This window comes from Phoca vitulina, unplaced genomic scaffold (genome assembly GCF_004348235.1).
Source record: "Phoca vitulina isolate PV1807 unplaced genomic scaffold, GSC_HSeal_1.0 scaffold8, whole genome shotgun sequence".
Lineage (NCBI taxonomy): Eukaryota > Metazoa > Chordata > Mammalia > Carnivora > Phocidae > Phoca > Phoca vitulina.
The window spans coordinates 62,165,359-62,187,530 of NW_022589711.1; the positions used below are offsets into that span (position 1 = coordinate 62,165,359).

Genomic DNA, 22,172 nt, shown 5'->3' on the forward strand with positions numbered 1-22,172 from the left:
GAAGCAAAATGGGCCCCTATTTTCAACTTTCATGGCTTTATTCCTAAGGTACTTGTTAAGCTGGCACACAAACCATTTTTAATTAAATCAAACTTTAGAGGTCAATTAGGCAAGACAGATCATCTGTATATAATCTTAGAAGTTATACAAAAAATGTGATATTTAGATCAATATAAAACGGTACTTAAGGAACAATCAAATACTGTGTATCTCTTTCAAAAGCTGAGGGAAAAGACAGAATTTAACAGGAAAGACAATGAAATAATTTTTGAAGAAAACAATCCAAGTGTTCAATGAACAAATTTAATTTTCTCTCAAGCAGCAGGATAAGGTGGACCCAAGGAATTCTCATACACTATAATACCATGAGGAAGCAATACTTTTGAGAATTATCTTTAGGTGAAGTTTAAATCATCACAGTAAGAAATACTATACAGAAACATACACATGAAAAGCCTAATAAATCAAGCTGTGAGGAGACCTACAACTGAAACAAATCTACTTTGAGAATAGCTAAAAAGGATCTGCTTTCTGCAATCTCTACAAATAAAATAGCTTTAGGAGTAGCGATTCTTCTGGACTAGAAGACCCAAAACTTTCATTAACAGCCTTTTGTGTAACGGTGCTGAATCCCCTGGCATATTATTTTTTTGGCTTATTTCCTTTTTCTTTCTCAAATGCAGCTATCTGATTAAATATATTGAGTAAATTCTGAGGTAAATTTTTTTTAACTCCACTTTCTGACTGCTCTTTGCTATTCAGGCCATCTGCTTCTGGAACCTCTGTTTTAATATCCTCTTCATAATTATCCTCTATCTCATATTCTCCTTGATTTTTATTTAATGGATATCTTTGCTCATGTCTACTAAAATCACGTGATCCTGAATAAGTGTATTTTTTATATTTTTCAACTGACTTACATGAGTAGTCTGAGCTTGCTGGTGAAGTGGAATGCCTCATGGAACCTGGCTCCCACCTTCTATAGTGCTCTTTTCTTCCCTCAGTATCTTTTTCAAATCTTCTATAACTGTAAGTTTTCACTTTGTCCTCTGAATTCCTGTAAGAGGAATCTGAGGAATCTCTTCTACTGGAAAAATGTTTTTCTGATTTATATGGTTTTTCTGTTTTGCTACTACTTGCCTGAGTATAAAAATCTCTTGGATCTTCAGACCTACCTCCAAAATCATCCGGAATTTCAACTGAAGATGAAGAGAGAGGGCATCTATCTTTCTCTTTTACCTGTTTCTTTTGATATGGTAACCTGTCCTGCTTTTCCAGTAGTTTTTCCACTTCTTGTTTTTGGTTAAGAAAAGATGCTGAAGTATTGGTTGGAACTGGGAAGTACTCATCTTTCCTATTCTGATCTATCTGACTTGAGGAGGCCTTAGCTAAATGCTTTTTGGAACTTCGAGAAGACTCTGAACGGTTCCTCTTATGTTTCTTATGCCTTTTGTGACTGGAAGAGGAAGAGGATGATGATGAAGAATCAGATTCATCAGCAGAAGAAACACTTGAAGAGGAAGGAGTTGATTTTCTTCTCTTCTTCTTTAGCCTAAAAAATATCGTTAACCCATCAAATATGTTAAGTACAAAAATGTTTCTTGATTATCCATAAAGATTCTAGTCCTACTTTGTTCTCTTTAAAGGTTTCATAAAAGCTGTGGCTTTAGATGAGCAATTACTATAATAACATCAGTTACTACAATATCCAATTTTACTACCAGGCATGACTTTTGGGGAAAAAACACTGTGTAGACAATTGTCATTGAAAGCAAATCCATTATTTCTGAAGACACAGTCACATTTCCAATACTGTCTAAAAAATTTAAGTCTATCTGAATACATAAAGGAAAGAAATGAAGTTTTGTATCTGGCTACCTCTAATACATAGTTTCTCTACCTCAGCACTATTGACATTCTCACCTGAATAATTCTTTGTTGGTTAGGAAGGGTGACAGTGGGGGTTGGGGTATCACTGTAGGATGTTTAGCAGCACCCCTGACCTCTACCCACTAGATGTTAGTACCATCCCACCAGTTACGATGACCAAAAATGTCCCTGGGGGGACAAAGCCACCCCCAGGTGAGAACCACTGCTCTAGTTCTAAAACATTTCTCCCTAAAATACAGATAATTAAAACAATTTATTATATAAAGATTTTTCTTTTTTCTTGCAGAACTCTACCTTTAGATTCCACTTAATTTCTTTTACAGAAAAATGTGTGGTACACATACTTACAAAGTATCACTGATTATGATTCAATACTTTTTTTTTTTTTTTTTTTTACTTACTTTAACCTCCATATGGCACTTTGGTTCAACTCAGTAGTTGCTTTAAGTTAAAAAATACTGAATATTATAGTTTACCTTTTCTCCTCTTTTAAGAGCTTACGCAACTTTTCTGCACTTGTTTCTATTTTCTTTGTTTTCTGCTTTTCTTCCTTTTCAGCTTGTTTTTCTCTTAATTCCAAAGATTTCTTTTAGAACCCAGATATCGGAAAAAACCACACGTTAAAAACAGCAGAATATATAAAACCCAGTTTTCAAAAGACCACCCCCCACCCACCAGAAACCAAATGGGGTATACACAAATCACCATATATCCAGCATTAAGTATTTTTAACATGTAAAAAATTAATCATACAAGTGTTTGGCATTAATCATTGGAATAGCCAGAACAGCATTGAGGACCATATTGCAGTTGGTATTCCATGAAAAAAGGGGAAGCCATTGCATTGGTACCCATGACCCAGAGTGCAAGAAAGGGAAAAAATAAAATACATGAAAAATTATTTTTAAAAAAGTTGAAAAATTTAGACAGGACACAAATTTTATAAATAAAATTCAAATAAATTCCATTAAGGTGAATTGGGGGAGGAATCACCATGTTCAAATACAAACCATTTAAAAAATAGCACAACCCAGTTGGACGCGTGATTACGTAAGAAATCATTTTCCAGTTTGAGGATGGGGATGAGCAGCACCAGATGTCACAGACACAGCAGCAATGGTCCAATTCAGAAGAAAATGCATGAGAAAACATCATCATCAGTATTACAGGAAAAGGCAATTTAAAATTATTTCTCAAAGAGGTTTTTATAATTAGCTCAATTACAGCAACAACACTGAATTTGTAACCATCAGGAAAGCTCACTAGTAAGGACAGTTCTCAAAACCACATACCACATGTAGGCAGTAGGAATTTTCTCATAGGACTATTTTTACTTTTGAGTACTAACAAAAAAGAAAAGGCACTATGAAGTAATGTCAAACCCAATCTGGAAAAGTTGTATCTAAAAAGACACTTTTCATAATGCCTTGACTAAGTAATCTAGAATAGTATTCCCTATAAGAAAGTTAAGTTTTGGCATCAATTTCAACTATCACTAAATTTCTAAGAGGAAATAAAGAATCACCTGCATATATTTATGAAGCTTCTGCAAAGCATCCTCTGCATCTTTAAAAGTCTCATCCAAAGCCAAAGCTTTCTTGTAGTAACTTTCAGCATTTAAAAACTTTTCTTCTTCTTCTAACCTAAATTTGAAACAGAGATTTAGCTTTTCATAAAAACAAAAATTCTCAAATATGCATATAGGTCAGAAGCTTATATGAGAGAACTTATTAGAGAAAAACCATGTTTGGTAACATTTTTCAAATTGAGCAGTACCTAAATCATGTGCTTTTTACTACTATTTCTTTGGTAAAAAGACCACATAAAACAAAACAAAAAATCTAAACTCATAGATACAGAGAACAGATTGGTGGTTGTGTGGGGTTGGGAGGGCGCTGGCGAAATGGGTGAAGGTCAAAATTACAATCTTCCCGTTAAAAGATAAATAAGTCCTGGGGATGTAATGTACAGCATGGTGACTATAGTCAGTAATACTATATTACATATTTGAATATTGCTAAGACAGATCTTAAAAGTTCTCTCAAGAAAAAAAAATTGTATCTATGTGTGATGATAGATGTTAACCAAATGTGGTAATTATTTTACAATATATACATCTGGCAAATCATTATGTTGTACATCTGAATCTAATATAATGTTATATGTCAATTATATTTCAATTAAAAAAAAAGTAGGAATTCATTACTGGTAACTAAAGCCATATTGATGTCCAGCATTGGGATTTTAGTACGATACGTGAAAACATGATTAGCCAAGGTTTTCTCTAAATTTATTATAATCTTGGGCACCTGGGTGGCTCAGTCGGTTAAGCATCTGCCTTCAGCTCAGGGCATGATCCCAGGGGTCCTGGGATTGAGTCCCACATCGAGTCTCACGTTGGGCTCCCTGCTCAGCGGGGAGTCTGCTTCTCCCTCTCCCTCTGCCTCTCCCCCATGTTAGTGCGTGCTCTCTCAAACAAATACAATTCTTAAAAATAAATTTACTATAATCTTGAGCTTTAGCACAGAATTACATAGGTTGGCTTTTCCTAGTAGTTTATGAAGAATTTTCCTTTCTGCAGAAAAATTTCCCCAGAAAATTCACTGATGGAAGTTGGAAATACCAACACATACATGTATATCACAACTAGCTGGTACAAAGAATTATTAGATGAAACTCATGTCTATGCTATGAAAAATCAGAATTAGAAAGTTTGTATACAGAGCAGAAAAGGATTTGTAAAATATTTTCAGTTTTTTGAAAGTACGAAACAGTAAAAAAAAAAAAAAAAAAAGTTAACCCCCCCCCCCAAAAAACCCCAAAAAACCCAACCCCACAAAACCCCAGTGGCTTCAATGGGATCACTTTTGTATCAGACTGAATATGGGCAGAAGGGGACCAGCTGAAGGCTATTAATATTAACATTTCTGGCTTGGAAAACATGTAGATCATGTTGCCATCCACTCAGCTAGAAGACACCAATTTGTGGGTAATAAGACAGCCATATTTTATTAACTATTTACCTAATGAGAAAGTAAAAAGTTGCTCCAGTCACTTGGGTCTAAACAGAAGTTCTTTTTTTTTTAAAAGATTTTATTTATTTGACAGAGAGACACACAGCGAAAGAGGGAACACAAGCAGAGGGAGTACGAGAGGGAGAAGCAGGCTTCCCACAGAGCAGGGAGCCCGAAGCCAGGCTCCATCCCAGGACCCTGGGATCATGACCTGAGCTGAAGGCAGACGCTTAACGACTGAGCCACCCAGGCGCCCCATTTTTTTAAAGATTTTATTTATTTGACAGAGACACAGCGAGAGAGGGAACACAAGCAGGGGGAGTGGGAGAAGAAGAAGCAGGTTTCCCGCAGAGCAGGGAGCCCGGCTCCATCCCAGGACCCTGGGATCATGACCTGAGCCGAAGGCAGACGCTTAAAGACTGAGCCACCTAGGCACCCCTAAACAGAAGTTCTTGAGTTAAAAACAGATATTGCAAAACTCCTTAATTTGGAATTCTGGAATGATCATACAAATCAGAGTAATTAGGCAAATTCATGAAACAGAAAAATGATAATTCTATTTAAAAAAATTAGATGCAAAAGGATGCTATTGTTATAAATTGTTTTTTAATTATTAAAGCGGGCTGTTACTAAAATTATTTATATTGGAATATTATGTTTTTTCACAATATTTTATGAATTAGGCTAGCCTGTTAGTCATTAAATATTTATGATACAACAACTAAGCCAGGTATTATGCCAGCATATCAGGACAGTAATATAAGTTGCAGGGTTTGTTCTTAATGATTTGCTCTTCCATTTAATCTGAATTTGTGGATTTTATTGCACAGAGCAGAGCAAACAGCAAACATAACAGCAAAATATTCACAATTAACTGTACAACTCTCAATTCAAATTTCTGGCATTATATGATGAAATGAATTAGAAATCAAATTCCTATTAAAGCAGAAACTTCTTGTGTATGTCCAGGAAAAGAAAACATACTTAATATATGTTCAGAACAATAAACTTAAGACACTAAAATACCTCCAACCTCCAATCATAAAGAACCTCAGTAATAAAGAAAAAAAAAACTAAAAAAAAAAAGACTTAAAAAGGACTATATTTAAAAAACATTTTCAAAATTGAAACTAAGGGTGTTTTGAATTAAGTGAGTTAAAGATGCTATTTCCTTATGTTAAGTTCAAGATTTTATTTATAGTTGTTGGTTGAACATTAGATCTCTACTTAATTTTAAACAAAATCTGATACTTACTGCCCTCCTCTTTCTACAAGTGTCTGGCAGAGGTATTTTCTTGCATTCCTATGAGTTGGACAGTTTTCCAATGCAAGCTCAAAATCTTCTATTGCTTTGTTCAGACTTCCTTTTGTTGCGTATCTAGAGATAGGAAATAAATTAGAAGAATTTATCTTGTGAGCTATTCATAAATCTTGTACACATCTACCTTATCAATATTCCTTAAAAGCCATGATTCACTTACAATGCTCCACGAGCTACCAAAGCTTCCACATTTTGTTTGTCTATTTCCAAAGCCTTATTGTATTCATTCATAGCATCTACATGGCGTCCAACCTTAAAATAATCAACTCCAATCTTCACACTAAAAAGACATTTGCAAAGCATCACACATATTTCTCAGAATATCCAAACATAATGTTAACATGGATAAATTTTTAAAACAAATCTAATGTGCTTAATATTTAGTCTTCAATACTCTCAATATACCTAGGAAGTATCCTGCCTTTGGATAATTTCATAACAAATATTTATGAAATCGATATATCAATATACTAATTCCTTTTGAAAAACATGGAAAATGTTGGTTAAAACAAATCTGTTAAGTTTACAACATAATACCATTTACACCTATAAAAAAGCTAATGTCAAAAAGGCATCATTTTAATTCATTTATAAACAAATTTGGTCTTAATAATGATTTAAAAATGCCTGCCTTATCCTAACCTTTAGACTAAATAATGCAACTGCTGAAAGACACAAAGTTTTCATACCATTTTAAAGCCCAAGATGCAGACTGTTTCTTTCTTAATGCAGAAGCAAAATCATCTTCAGAGAAGTTTTTGCTATTCAAAGAAAATAAAAATCAAACTATATACTTTTTTTTTTGGATAATAATATTTTATTCTGACAGATAAAAATTCAACACTGAAAAAGTTAAATCCTAGCCAAGAAATTTATATTCCTTCCACAAAAGAGTATTTTTTTTCGAATTTTTATTTGAATTCTAGTTAGTTAACGTATAGTGGAATATTGGTTTCAGGAGTAGAATTGAGGGATTTCATAACTTCCATATAATACACAGTGCTCAACACAACAAGTGCCCTCCTTAATACCCATCACTCATTTAGCCCATCCCCCACCAACCTCCCCTCCATCAACCCTCAGTTTTTCTTAATTGTTAAGAGGCCCTTACAGTTTGCTTCCCCCTCTTACAAAATAATATTCTTAAGCTCTCAGAAATGACTATTATTGTTAAACAGTATTTTTAACATAAAATTCTTATAAACTTTCTGCATCTTTCTCAACACACGTAATCACAACAGACTCCATTCCAGAAGGAAATGGGATCACCTAGTTCATTCACTCTTTCGCATATTGCTGCCACCAGGCTTAGAATAGTCAAATTGTGTCTCAGTTATATAGCTTTTGAGCTCAGCACCATTTACCTTACCGCTTAATAACAACTATTTTACTATACCTTTGTAGGCCTCTCATTAAAGATGGTGGATTAGATTCATCTATTCCTAGTTTTCCTAGAAGGAATTCAACTACTCCTGGATTAACAAATCCCAAGGAACTCTGCATGATATTTTCATAGGATTCCAAAGAATTGCTATTTAGTTCAACACTTCTCCTTAAAAAACAAAAAACAACAAAACACACACAACAAAAATATAAAAAATGACTAACCTAATTAGCATGTCCCATTTCTATTAAAGAAATACTCATTTTTATACATGAAGGTGTGGTAATATTATTTTGGTTTCTTTTACTTAAGGGTTATAAAAATAAAATGAGCGTACTTTGAAATAGGAGAATTTTCTACTTTGTCATAAGTTAGACACAATTTGCTATTTTTAAATCAAGAAACTGTTTTGCAATTAACTTCTTTAAGTAATGTAGACAGATTACCTGTAGTATAAAGGAAGCTCTTCAGAACTAATTACACCTAATTTAATACCAGATAGATGTGGTGGAAGAGATGAGCTATATAGAGACACTGCAAGCTTTTCATGGTATCTGTCAATATCTTTGATTCCAGCTTAAAAAAATAAGGAAACTAAGCTGATTAACAAGAAAACGCAAACTAACATAAAAATACATAAATCTTTCCAAACACTACTCTCATTAGACAGATTTTCAAAATTAATATGAACAAAAATCTGACAACTGTTACTTTTTTATTAATATGATGAAACTGATCACCTCGAATAATGTCACCAGTTTGGTAATATGATAAAGGATCCCCGTGATTACTGTGAGAAGGCACATCTCTTAACGGACAAAGAGCCTGCAATGAGAAGTATTTTAAAATGTCAGACATTCCGTTCTTTGGTAAGAAGTATCATCTTTTATCCTAGTTGTTCAGTATAATCAGCTAACAGTTGACAAGAATGTTAAAAAAACAACTAGCACTCTAAAGTCTAAATTTAAATAAGGATTTTAATTATAAGCAACTCCTGTGCCTAAAAACAGTAAAACAAATTTTCTGTTCAGTTCAAAAACTATTTGCATTTAGTTTCAGGAATCAAATATAAGTATGGGTTATGAAACAAGAGGATATTTTATGCTTGTTAAAAACAGCCAGAAAGTATGAGAATTCCAATTAAAACTAAATGCGAATTCTCCAAAGTTTCTCCAAAGTTTCTGTCTGTTATCCAATCTATCCTGCTTTTTCTTCCTCCATCATCTGCCTTGACAGATAGCAAATATCAAACCTTTTAAATTGACACACTATTTCAAATTCAAGACAATTCATCTTGGGCAAAGTATCTTATAATGTGTACAAATCATTTACATTTAACTACTGTAAATATAAAAATAAGAAATTTGTTTCCAAATTATCCACACGCAGGTATCTAACTCCAAATACTAAATAAGTAAGAACATGTTCAGCTAGAAGAAATAAGCCTGGAATACCAATCAATCTCACCGAATCCACTGGTATCTCTGAGCATTTAAAGGACTCTATCCCTGCAATCCAAAGGGACCAAATAAACCCCCCAAAAAACGAGAAATAGAGGAGGAAACTAAGTAACTAGATCACCGTTAGTAATTTTTTAAAAAGAAGACGTACTTTTTCTCCAATTAATATTTATTTCTCAAAACTATGTCAGCAGGGTACACCCAAACACAACTGGATGCAAAGACATAATTCCTGCATTGAGAGGACTCTTACCAAAAATAGAAGCAATCAAATAACTGAAAAGTAACTTACTGTGATTTCTAAGTGAGAAATATCTCTTATGATGCCACTGCCTAAACAAATCAACACCATGAAAAACCCAAATTCCCGAATGGAACTAATTCTTCCAATCACTATATCACCACGCTCAATATCTCGGAAAAAGAGCTCTCTCCGGTCCATACTAGGTATCTCCATGAACTGTTCTAAAGGTGGCATGATTGCATAACCATCTAAAAAAAAAATTAGCAAAATTACTAACAAGAGCATTGTACTTTCCTTCATCTCAGGTGCAGTGAAATACCCCAAACCGCAATCAAAATATTTTAATAAAACTCACCTTCATTGTCTTCATTGACTTCAGAAGTTGCAGGTGCATCTGATTTCCAGGAAAGTGCAAAAAGCAAATCTGCTTTTTTGGAAATGAATTTTTGTATTTCAATGTTGTCAACTCTCTTCTCTTTTCTTAAAAGGAAACAAAATTTATGAAAACTGGTTTATGGGCAAAACTTTTCAGTACGTCCAAGCTTATGCTCATGGTTTTCATCGCCCAATCGGGTCCATCCTAAGCTCCCGGCCGTACATTCTCCGAGAAAAAGTTTTAATCAGGGATTCCCTCATTCGCCAGCCTGTAGGTGGAGGGCGAGGAAAGTTAAAAAGTAACTCCCGAAGCTCCAGATAACGAAACCTAAGGGATTTTGGCTAGGCAGTACCAAAGAAAAAGTTCAGCCCACATCCCCCGCTTTCGCTCACACCCGGAGCGCGGACCCTCCTCCTACCAGCCCTCCCACCAGCGCCGCAATCCTCACGTGCTCGCTGCCGCGGCTCTGCTCCTTCCCGATTCAGCCACCCGGCGGCGGTAATGGGGCCCCGACCTGCGTCCCCTCCCCCGTCTCGCAGCGGCACCGCCGTCCCATTACCTGCCCTGTAACTGCTGCTGGGGCGGCGGGCCCCGGGCAGGCTCGGCCGCCGACCCTAGCAGGCTCCGGAAGTGCGGATTGTCCTGCTGTTCGCTCCGGAGCAGGGAGAGCAATGACGGCCCATGGTAGTTCAGTGACTGCCGCATTAGGTCCCGGTCCATGGCTAGAGATTGCTGGACCCAACGACAGGTGGGCTGCTGGCCCCCCGTTCCGTACCCACTACTTCATCCTGGTGGTCCCGGAGGCTGCGGAACGGGCCTGAAAGCCGCCGGAAGCACACATCACAGACACACAGTTGTCTCCCGGAAGTGTTCCGGGACCGCCCCAAGCGGCGGCGCGGAGGAGCTGCGCGGAGGAGCTCCGCCTCGGTCTCGCGAAATGGAGCGAGACTACGGAAGCCGGAAGCGCTGGGCTAAGCATTTCCTGAGCTAAGGGCTGCTTACCGTTCCGAGGTAGTGATGTGTGAGAAGTTTGTATTTTAAAATTTCTGTGATGTTATTGTTACGTTGAGATGGCCCGTGCTCAAATCTAGGCCAAATAATAGTTCACCTACCTATATACTGAGGCGCTTGTAAGTGCCAGTGCCAGGGCGAGAACCCCAAACGAGTTACAAAGGTTCTTCCTTCAGAGTACTCGCTGGATAAGTCACTGTCTACGTCTCAGACATAACCACATAAAAATGACTGCTCTGGGAGATTTCTTGGAAGTCTAAGGCCAGAAGAAAGGAAGGATACTAACATTAAGCACCGGAATTGTGTTCTCCATCCATACTCCGTTCACTGTAATGATTTTTAGAGTTAGCTTAAAACCAGAATGGCTTTAATGTCTAGATATATGCATATATGCCTTCTTTTTTATTTCTTTAGCTTATTTAAGTGGCTTCTAAAAACTTAGTGCCCATAAGATTTACAGTGTAGTGTTGTGTACATTAAAGTCAATATAGTGTATGTATGGGTAATTCGAATGATTTACAAAGGTAATTGTGATTTAGGCCTTTTTCCCCCCTTAGTTATTGACTTGAGAACTTAAATGCTTTAACTCTTTATACTCTTACTTTAGAGATTGAGGAAACAGGCCCGAGAGTCTCAATAAATTGCTCAATATCACCCACCTGGTAAAAGTTTAGAGTTAGGGTTCCAACCTTGGTCTTAATAGATCTTCACAGACAATTGCTGGAAAGAGTATATTTATCATACAGAAGGCCTAATTTCCTCTGATTTTGAGATAATATGACTTTGTTTTATTTCACTATATTAAAATCCATGCCATTTAAATATGTGTGGTTTAGTACAGTCCTCTTGAACAAAAATAAATGGTAGCAGTTATTCTGCCTCCTCTCCAGCTGTGTGTTTTTGCTGTCTCATCACCTGGATAGAAGACCCTGTCCAGAATACAGTGTATGCCTCTACCCTGTTTTTGAAAAATCCAGACAAATAGTTTACTGAGACTTGAGAAGATGCAACAAAGAAGGATGCAAGTTTAAAAGATAATACATTTCAAGCCACTATGAGCACATAAGGAAAGTTTACTCAATGGTACAGACTGATTTGTGTTAAGCTACAGATCTAGAGAATGGCTGATATTAGGAAAGAGAGTGCTGTCACTGAAAGCCAACCACCAAAATGAACTATATAGACATTCGGTAAGTCATGTGATTTTAGTTAGAGGTGATCTGTTATTAAAGATCTAATTATCTCTGGAGGGACTGAGAAGCCCAGTATCTGAGAACCAGATGCCAGACAGTGGCACTTAGTCTGAGAAGGCCAACTTGTTGAAGCGATTCTTGAGTAGAACATGCCTTCATCACTATGGGATCTATTATTTTTCCTAATTTTAACACCAGAGTAAACTCCAACCACCCCATGTCTTGAATATCTAAAATTGCTGTGGTATGACCATGGAAACAGGAGAAAGTAACTGCTTTTAGAGGGTAAGCAGTGTTCCTCAAGAGTGGAATTTGTCGAATACTTGCTGTACACATAGTAATGACGGGGAAAAAGCCCCACAAAACTTCCAGGAAGGTATAATCAAAACTCAGTCTGGGTCCTATCTTTGGTTGGTGCTGGCCTTAAATGGAGGTAGTCACAGTAGGTAAGTGCCAGAGGCAACCTTATTCTTCACTTTCCAAGTTCTACTTCCACAGCATGGAAGTAGAACACACACACAGCATGGTTAGGCCTTTTTCAGTTACAGATGGATTTGAATTAATTTTCTGCTGGGATAGTATCCTTTGACTTTGGAGGGGACTGAGTACTGGATGGTTGACAGGATTGGAGGGAATGAGGAGAGGAAGTGAGGGGGATTGGTTTTGCATTTCATTTTGGAGAAACTAGTCCCATATTCAGGATTTCTCAAGGTGGACATAGAAAACACTTTTCTTTCACTTCTTGCTCTAATTTTTTTGTTTACTGGTTTGACCTTTAAAAGAATCTTTTAAAAATCTTTTTTGATAAGATTTTCAGATTAAGCAGTATGAATAATCAAGTGACTATGGGAAAGAAGAGCGGTTAAGGCATTCAAGACAGATCTTTGGTGTCTGGATCCTGGGCCTATTTTTATTGTGATATCAAATTCCATTTTTAAATAAACACAATAAACATCTTTTAACAAATACTCTCTAGGCCTTGGAGATACAAAGATGAAAACAACTGATTCTTGAGTGGTGCACAGTCCAATAGAGGATCAGACATAAGAAGAAATGGGGCACATTGTAAGTACTATTGTCGTGGACACCTACTAGGTGTCTGCTTAGATCCCTTATTTTTCTGGGGGATGAGGTAGTGGGAGTTGATGGGGGTAAGAGAGGAGAGGAGGAGGCAAGTATGTGCCTTCCAGGAGGAGGGAGCAATATAATTAAAGAAGTAGAAATGTGAAAAAGAAAGATGCGTTCTGGAGACAGCAAGTGTGAAGTTGAGGTAAGTAGGAATATTTTAGTTCTGTGTATAATTTCAGGTAGGCTATATATTGGTGGGAAGAGACCCCTGTTTCCTCTGTGTGAGAATACACACACACACACACACACACACACATTAAATGTTTAGCAAAGAACACAAAAACTTAGCCAGAGCAAGGTAGCCACAAAAAGCAAAGGCAAAAGCAGCATATCTCAAAGTAGCTTTTCTTGGATCCCCCAAGTTTCCCCAAAATAACATGCAGAGCTGCTAGTGACACGATATGCAAAAGATGAAGTCTGTCTGGATCTCAGAAACTTGTGTATTGCCACATGGGAAGGACTTACACAGATAATCTGTGACTATATACGAAATCTATAGACAGGTTTTTTTCTAGTTCTTGATTCTGATGTAAACAATTTCAAAAAGACTCATCCTCACCTGGAGTTAAGGATGAGATGTTTGTATCAGGGAAGTGTGAGTAGACCCAGGTAAGACCATAAGGATATGTTAATATTCCTCCCTTTAACTTTTCAGCAATTTTTTTCCCAATTTTTTTTCTTAAAAAAAATCCTTTTTTTTTTTTTTATTGTTACTTAAGCCAGCTTGAGTAAATTTATGGTTTGGAACGAAAGGAATCTTGACTATACTGGGAAGCCACCAACTAGTATTTTCTGCTCTTTCTACTCTGCCATTTAAAAAATTAAAAAAGAGATATGGAAAGGTTAAGAATTTGTTCAAAAACTAACTTTAGAATCCACATTATCTATGTATCTAGTACTCTTTCTACCATGCCATACCATCTAGAGGGTCAGCTGAAACCATGCTCTTTAAGAATATAGTTTGTAAATATTCCTGTATGGAACTTATTTTAAAACATATTATTATGTGAACTTCTAAAGATAGCCTTGAACCTTTTTTTCCCCTATAATGGGGCCACTTGGTTTTATTCATAGGCACACAGTGCAAGAGGCAGCTTTGGTTCCATAGAAGGTAGTAGCTTTGTTCTATTCAGAGTTATATATGGAGTCACCCTGGTTTAACTCAGGGAAAAAGGAGGAATACTAAATGGAAAGTATGGCTAGATCAGCCAAAAATTCATCCTCATTATTAGAGAAATAATTCAGACTTCTTCTGATAAGGGTTCACTCATCCCAGTAGTCTTTGTTTGAAAGGATTATACTACCTTCTCTTCTTATTGTTCATATCACAGATTAACACATCTCTTTAAGAAAAACATTGTCAAATATTTATCCACATGAGGGTGCTGTAAGATCATTGTGGGTATCAAGTTTTCTATCCTTTACCAGAAAACCTACTGCCAATTAAACAAGGACTCAGGGATGGGGAATTGCGATTTACTGTGTAGAGTCATTTTAAGATAGTTGTGTCTCTAACACCTTCTCCATATTTTAGTTACTGGTAAATGTTTTGATGATATTATTTTAATGTAAGTTCATATCTCATGGTCTAGGATCGATTAGCTCAGTAATTTTGAATTTTTCTGAGAGGAAAGATCATCACTAATTTTAGTTACGGTTTAGGCCAGTTAGCTCTGAACAGACCCAGGGGTGAACACTGCACAACTCCAAGGTGGGGTGAGGGTGTTGGGGTTGTTGCATTTACATCATAATCCATGTATGATGTATGTGGCGCTCCTAGAGACGTGTAATGCTGGACCATACACTGTGGCCATCTGTAGTGCTATTCTCAGCCAGCCATTTTTTTCCGTGTTTGTCTTTGTTTACAAAAAAGACTTGGAATAGGATGAGGATATTTCAGAACAAATCCATCATGATTGTTGGGGGAAAAAAAACAGTTAAAAAGACGTGTATGATACATGGATTAGGTCAGTGTGCTTATCTTCAGGTACTTTGTCAGGACAGCTTATAAAGATACAAACACACACATTTCTTAGATTCTCATTTTGTGGCTGTTTCTCAGAATACTATGCCAGCAGGGAACATGTCAGGATTATAACCAAGCAGTTTGATGCTAAATAGACAGTGTTCTTTGTCAATACATTCTGGGTTGGCTTGATACTCATTTTTAATGCAATTTGGATGTTTCTTTGAAAAAGAGTAATTGATCACCTTTTAATTATTAAATAGTAACTTCTTTTTATTTTATTGATAGCAGCAGCAAAGGAGAATTTCAGAGACTAGAAATGTGTTATTGTTCTAGTAGTATATTGTCATCTCCTTAATGGAATCCATTAGAAGATAAAGCATGTCTGGGTAGAGATTAAACTTTGATCCTACCCAGTTTAGATACAACATTTGATTTTTGGTAGATATAAAGGGTCTGATTTCCAAAAACAATTAATTGAATAAATGAATGAATGAATGAATTCAGCAAATATTTATTGAAGGTTGGGCACTGTTTCAGATTTTAGGGATATAATAGTTAAAAAAATACACCAAGATTCCTACCTTCAAGAGATTACATTCTGGTAGAGGGAGACAATGAGCAATAAACATAATAAATAAGTAAATGATGCAGTATATTATAAGGTGATAAATCCTATAGAAAAAGAAATAAATCTGGGAAAGGGGCACTGGAAATGCAGAGGGATAGGTGTATTAGTTTTAAATGGAATGGTTATCAGGACTCACTGAGAAGGTCTCACTGAGAAGATGGCATTTGAGCAAAGACTTGAAGGAGATGAAAAATTAGTCATTTAACTTATTTGGGAGAAAAGAGTTCCAAGTAGAGGGAACAGCCAGTACAAAGGTCCTAAGACAGGAAGGTATGTGGTGTATTGAGGAATAGCAAGGAAGACAGTATGGTAGGAACACAGCAGGAAAGTGCAGGGTTCATAGGCTATGGGAGGACCTTGGCTTTTACTCTTAGTGGAGTGGGCATTCCTTTAGGGTTTTAAGCCAAAAGACACATTAAGTCTTTCATTATAAAAGGATCTCTTTGGCTGCTGTATAGGTTGGAATTAACTAAATAAATATTGCTTATAATAGAAGGGAAAAACTTTTATAGGAGACTAAATATCTCTTGTTTCTTAGGAAACATGATTTTAAAATTTACTCATCATTGCATAGAATGAAAATATGAAGTTCAATGGCTCTGAGAAGATTAAGAGTGTCGGTAACTATTACCATGAGATAGGGAGTTATCATAGTGGAAACAGTTTAGGCCAGGAGTCCGGGCTGCACCTTGGGGGCAGATCATCTAATCTCCCAAGCCAAGTTTTGCTACCTTTAAAACTAAGGGATTGGACACAATGAACTTTAAGATTTAACCCTTTACATTCTCTGTTTTATAATAAAAACAATCCAAGTGCTAAAACTTCATGTCTTTCTTTAAGCCACTGTACATCTTTTTCTATGAAATCAGTATGAAGTTTTTTTCCTATTGCATTGCATTGCTGGTAAGTGTGAGTTCCTACTATGGATGGTCTCTGTAAATGAATGAGTTTCTCTAGTTCCAGTTGGTTGCGGTTAGAAAAAAGACCAGCCATATTGAGTCACTATATTGTATACCTGTTAGCTACATGGGAATTAAAATAAAAATCAATAGATAGATTCATAGATAGATAGATAGATAGATGTCACAGAGACAGTTTGGCTGGTTAGTCTTGGGTAGTCTCAGTGTGATAGTTCCATGATGTGGTCCATGCATTTAGCATCCTATTTTTCAAGAGTAGAAATTCAATGCAGGTTTAGCAAACAGATAGACACTAACCAAACTAGCTAGACACTGATTTAGAAACCATATTGATGATATTTTAATGGTGAAATATAGACGCTATGTGGACCAGAAACTGATACTGAATACCAATATATTCTCCCATGAGAAACCAACTATAGTCAGTTTATTTGTGAGCGTGGAATCAGAGCAAAAGCAGTCTGTTGAGTGATGTTAATGACTAATTCCATCAAACTGTGTAATCTGATACATTTATTTCCTCTATATGAGTATTTCCATTAAGGCTATCAGATACTCTGCTCACGTAGGCACCCCACACTCTCCCTTCCTCCGTCTCTCTCTTTCTCTTTCTTTATTAGCAGTTATATATTCTCCATATATATACATATACATATATATACATATACATATATATATATAACTGCTGGTTCTGAAGCAGTTTTCAGTGATTTTTTTTAACTTTCTTAAAATGGAAGCCCAGTATACAAACAGATAACTGTAGAACTACCTTTGTTGAAGCAGTGACAGAGATATAATGAGAACTCAACCTATTAATCCCCTCTACCTGCACCCCCACCATGCATGTACTAAATGATGGCTGGAGAGATACCTTTGAGGACTATCTCAGACTTGTTAACAGATTACTTCTCCAGGTGGAGTTCAATATCATTGATTATGTTTCAGCTTAAGTTATAATCATATTCTAGGCCTTCTTCTGTATGTCTGTACTGTAACACTCTGGAACTGAGTATTTCTCAAACTTCCCAGCCACGCACCATTTTCTCCTTTGCTTGTAGCCACTTCTACAGATGGGGATTCTTGTGTATTATGCTAATCTGATTTCCAAGTTCAGGAGGGCTCTGTTCTTTGCCCTAATAAATTCACTATGAAGCCCTTTATGATACGGTCTCTGCCTGTGTATCCTACCTTATTTTCAACCCTCTCTATAAATCATTAGGACTCACATAGATTTTCTTTTTTTTTTTTCTTTCAACCACATAGATTTTCTGATATTTTCCAAATACTCCAATTTTTCTGCCCGCTTTAGAGCTTCTGTACTTGGTATTTTCTGAAATGCTCTTCCCTCACTTTTTAAAATTTTCTATTTTCAGGTCTCAGCTCAAAGATAGCCTCTTCTCTATCACAGCACTCCATTTTTTCCCATAATAACAGTTATCATAATTTATTTCCTTATTATCTGTATTCCCCATTAAGATCCGTGAAGGCAGGGCCTTATCTGTCTTGTTCATGTCTCTGTACTCAATAACTAGCTCAGTGCCAGCATATATGAGGTACTAAATAAATACGTTTGAATCAATGACAATGTACAAATATGTATATGTAGATACCACACTCAGATAAAGGATATGTCATAGTGTGTCATATATGTCTCTTTATTTTTTTCTTCTCCTAGTTTGTATTTGGTTTTTGTCTTTTACCTTTTGTTAATCAGTAATTTCACTATGTCTCTAAAGATAGTTTTTCCGAAGTGTTCTGTGCATATAGGACAAATATCTGCATCCTTGTTGTATTAGTCAGCGTTCTCCAGAGAAACAGAACCAGGAGCATGTGTGTATATGTATAGAAAGAGATTTATTTTAAGGAATTGGCTCATGTGATTATGGAGGCTCGCAAGTCCAAAATGTGCAGGGTGGGTTGGCGGGCTGGAAACCCAGGAAGGGTGGATGCTGCAGTTGAAGCCTGAAGGCTATCAGGTGGGAGACCAAAGAAGAGCCATTGTTGCAGTTCAAATCTGCAGGCTATCTGCTGGCCAAACTCCATCTGCTGGCTGAATTCTCTTTTGCTCAAGAGAGGTCAGTCAATTATTCTGTTCAGGCTTTCACCTGATTGGATGAGGCCCACCCACATAATGGAGGGCATTCTGCTTTACTCAAAATACATCAATTTGAATGTTAATCTTATCCTAAAATACCCTCACAGAAACATCCAGAATAATGTTTGACCACATGTCCAGGCACCATGGTCCAGCCAAGTTGACACAAAATAAACCATCACTATTGTGTTGTACTTCAATGCCTCATTTTAAGACAGTGAAGTTTATTTGGAGTAATACAATCTTATGTTGGTGAAGCATCTGAGACCATATTATATGAAGAATAGCTGGAAGAACTGGGAATGTTTAGAAATTCTCTATTGATCAATACACCAGGTTCTACTTTTGTTCATACCCAATGTCTTTCTGAGTTGAATCATCACTTCTTACTAATATCAGAATTGTAATATGGATTATAAACATTTCAGTGTCTTTTGGTTTGAAATTAATTTCAGTTAAGGGCCTTTATCAACAGAATTTCTAAGCTTGCAGTGCTTTTATTTTGCTATTTCTAAGGTCTAGAACTTAAGGAGATTTCTTACCCACTGCAGTGATTTCTGCAAGATAACTTCTGTGTTAGCACTGAGTAAAAAATTATCTACCATTTTGCATGAGTCACTGACTCTGGTTGACTTCCTTTTTTGGGCTATAAAACATCACTCCTAACTGTAGCAGCCCAGGGTTTTGCTGTTAATCATTTCAACCCATTTCTGTGGCTACATTTTAACCCTTTCCCCAATAATAATAAACAAAACCAAGCACCATGACGTTAGGAAAGTTTTCTTGGTTTTGTTTTTGTTATTATTTTTCTATGATACCTGGACCTTTCATTAGCTGGTGATCCAGAATTTATTGTATTCATTTTCATTGGTATCATGGTGTCTAGCATGAATATGAGAGTGGTAGTTCGTTCATTCACCTAATGTTTATTGAATATCTATTGTTCCATGCAGTTCTAGATGCTGGGAATTCAGTGATGAACAAGTCATAGAAACATCCTAATTGAAAAAAGGTAGCATGAATGGCTATTGCTGTTGATCCTTAATTCTGTATCTGTGGACTTAGATATGGAAGAAAAGTGGATTATTTTATAGCTTTTACCAGTTTCACAGTATAAAAGAACTAGTATCTTTGTTACAATTTGAAGATTTAGAGGAGAAAAAATTCACAATAGTATAGTATAATTTCACAGTAACAAATACCATTGCATTGATTATCTCTGTATAATTAAAATATTTCCAAATGCTTTGCCATTGGCTCTTACTTCTGGCCAAATTAAGGATAACTCATTTCCTGAACTATATAACAAAAGAGTTTCTGTAAGACCCTTGGAATTAGTGGCATAAGAACTGAGTCAGTGAAATTTTTTACCATTTACTGCAAATTTATTTTATGGAATATTCTGAATTAGCTTAATCCCCTTTCCCAGTGTTCATGGAGAGAGAGAGTAGAATTGTGAGCAAGTATTCTTATGATTGTATTAAAAATGATTAAACAAAAATATATTTTACACAAAAAATATTGAATGGATTGATAACATATTGCTGCTGAAATTCTCTGGGCAATCTCTATATTTATAAACCTATTTACCTGTTTGCCTTTTTCAAACATTGATACCTTACTTCTTCTCAGAACTCTGAGACTTTTTGGCATGCTTTTCTATTTAGGTTGAATACCCTCTCTCAGTTTTCCTAAAACAATTGTAAGTGTTCATTTCAGTTTCTCCTAAGATTCATGTTAGACCCATGTTCACCTAGGGCATGTGACACTTCTCTGGGGCTAGCCTTACCACATCATATCTCAAGTCTTGGAAGGAACCAGGAAAATCCTCTTAGATCTTCCTCACTTGAGCCTCTATTTGCTATCTTCTAGTGCATTATGTTTTATTTTCCCCAAGTCATGCAGTAAGGAAACACCAGCGCCCTAATCTGTCATTGAGTGCAGGCTCCTATGTTATTAAAGTCTGAGATTCTTCAGTTTTATTAGAAAGGAGGATAACTTAGTCCCTTCTTTGTTCTCCAGGAAGTTGCTTTTCCTTTGTTCTCTAGGAAGTCACTTTTACTTCTCATCTTCTTTCTCCCTTCTAGTAAGTTCTTTTGTCTTGTTTTGTGAATGAGTCTTCTAGTCCTATTTTATACATCAGATATCTGGATTATAGTCATTATAATAGCAACAATATTAACTGTACAATATAGTTTTTAAATCTATGGAAATTGGAGATAAAGTATAACAGTATGATTTATGAATTATTAGTTGATGATTTTTTTCTGGTCCAAATGATTAAATGGTGATCCTCTCCTCAGTTGAACACCTACATAGAAGGATACCCATTATTTTAGGGATTGCCAGTAATATTGCAAATGGAGAAAATCGAAAGCCTTGACTTTCACTTGTAGCTATGACTGATTGACTGGTGCCAGACTAACCTGTTTATTATAAACAACGAAAAAAACTCCACAAAAAACCCTGGACAAAATATATGAAATAACTGTTTTCAGGCTATAACAACAGTCAGTGCAAGACCACAGTGTCTGAGAGAAGGGAATCAAGCGGGGTAAGTCCTACAATTGCCTCGTTTTCTGGCTGGAGGCATTTACTAGACTAGACATTGGTAGAGAGAGGTGGAGCCAGAAAGAGCATGGCAGCCTCACTGAGTGGAAGAGACAGATATCAGAGTTTATGGAGTCTTAAGCAGTTGGAATTTATGGGGCAGAGGGCCAAAGAGGAGGGAGCTAAGCAGGGAAAGAACTCTGGAAATTCCCATAGATGTCCCTTTGTGTATTTGATTGAATGCTAAGCTGTATGTATTTGGGTGAGACCCCACAGGGCCAGAGAACAACTACAGGGAAGCTGTAAGCTGGGCAACCATCGAGTTTCACAGGATTAGGAGATGTTTGAATTCTGACCAACTAGGGTAGACAGGCCTGTTGACACTCAGAATTAAATAGAGATCCTAAAAAGGCTATACTTTTAGTTTTAGTCCTGAGGGCTAAAACTAGGCATAAAGTCTATTTTAGAGCCACCATAACAAAGTTGAAAAAGAAGCTTCAACATGATCCAAGTTAATTTCCAAGTAAATTAATTGCCTGCCAGAATAAAACTCAACTCCCTTTAATGAAACACATAAAACTCACTCAACAATAACATTCACTATGTACAGCATCCATCAAAAATTACTAGACATGCAAAAAAGCATGAAAATGTGACCCATAGCTAGGTTAAAAAAATCCATCAGTAGAAACAGTTATTATAAATATGTACAAAGAATTAGAGTGGGAATGGAGGGAGAGGCAAGGAAAGAGCTTTAGCATTTTTTATGTACATTTCTGCCTCGGAATGAATTTTGGAGCAAGGACAGAAAGAGAGAGGTGGTAAATTCCTTCTTCCCTTCTGCCTCTGATGGATTTATTCTCTGTGAATTACCCTTTCTCTTTGGGACTCTGGTAGGCTTGCTGAGGCTCACCACACCATAGCAACTGGAGAGTAATGGTATAGCACAGCAAGTGCCTGCTGACAACCCTAGGTCTAAGAGGTATATG

The 22,172-nt window shown here is 36.4% G+C and overlaps 1 protein-coding gene and 1 long non-coding RNA gene across 4 annotated transcripts in view; one reads left to right on the forward strand and one right to left on the reverse strand.

Annotated features, from left to right (window-relative positions):
• Nucleotides 1-7: 7 nt before the first annotated feature.
• Nucleotides 8-10,561, reverse strand: TTC14 (tetratricopeptide repeat domain 14). 3 transcript variants are annotated; one of them, XM_032407135.1, is made up of 12 exons: nt 10,249-10,339; nt 9,669-9,957; nt 9,362-9,561; nt 8,350-8,434; nt 8,056-8,185; nt 7,622-7,777; nt 6,915-6,986; nt 6,386-6,505; nt 6,160-6,282; nt 3,416-3,533; nt 2,367-2,476; nt 8-1,552 (listed from the first exon to the last, which is right to left on the reverse strand). In XM_032407135.1, exons 3-12 carry the CDS (start codon nt 9,545-9,547, stop codon nt 643-645), a joined length of 2,010 nt encoding a protein of 669 aa, XP_032263026.1. In that variant the 5' UTR covers nt 9,548-9,561; nt 9,669-9,957; nt 10,249-10,339; the 3' UTR covers nt 8-642. The 3 variants fall into 3 exon arrangements, with proteins under 3 accessions (XP_032263026.1, XP_032263024.1, XP_032263023.1); XM_032407132.1 differs by having other exon boundaries at nt 9-1,552; nt 9,669-9,793; nt 10,249-10,561; XM_032407133.1 differs by lacking the exon at nt 7,622-7,777 and having other exon boundaries at nt 9,669-9,793; nt 10,249-10,561.
• Nucleotides 10,562-10,612: 51 nt separating this feature from the next.
• Nucleotides 10,613-22,172, forward strand: part of LOC116634036 — a 99,323-nt gene continuing 87,763 nt past the window's right edge. Inside the window, exons 1-2 of the long non-coding RNA XR_004299834.1 lie at nt 10,613-10,700; nt 12,870-12,958. This is a non-coding gene — a long non-coding RNA (uncharacterized LOC116634036). The remainder of the gene's footprint in view (nt 10,701-12,869; nt 12,959-22,172) is intronic.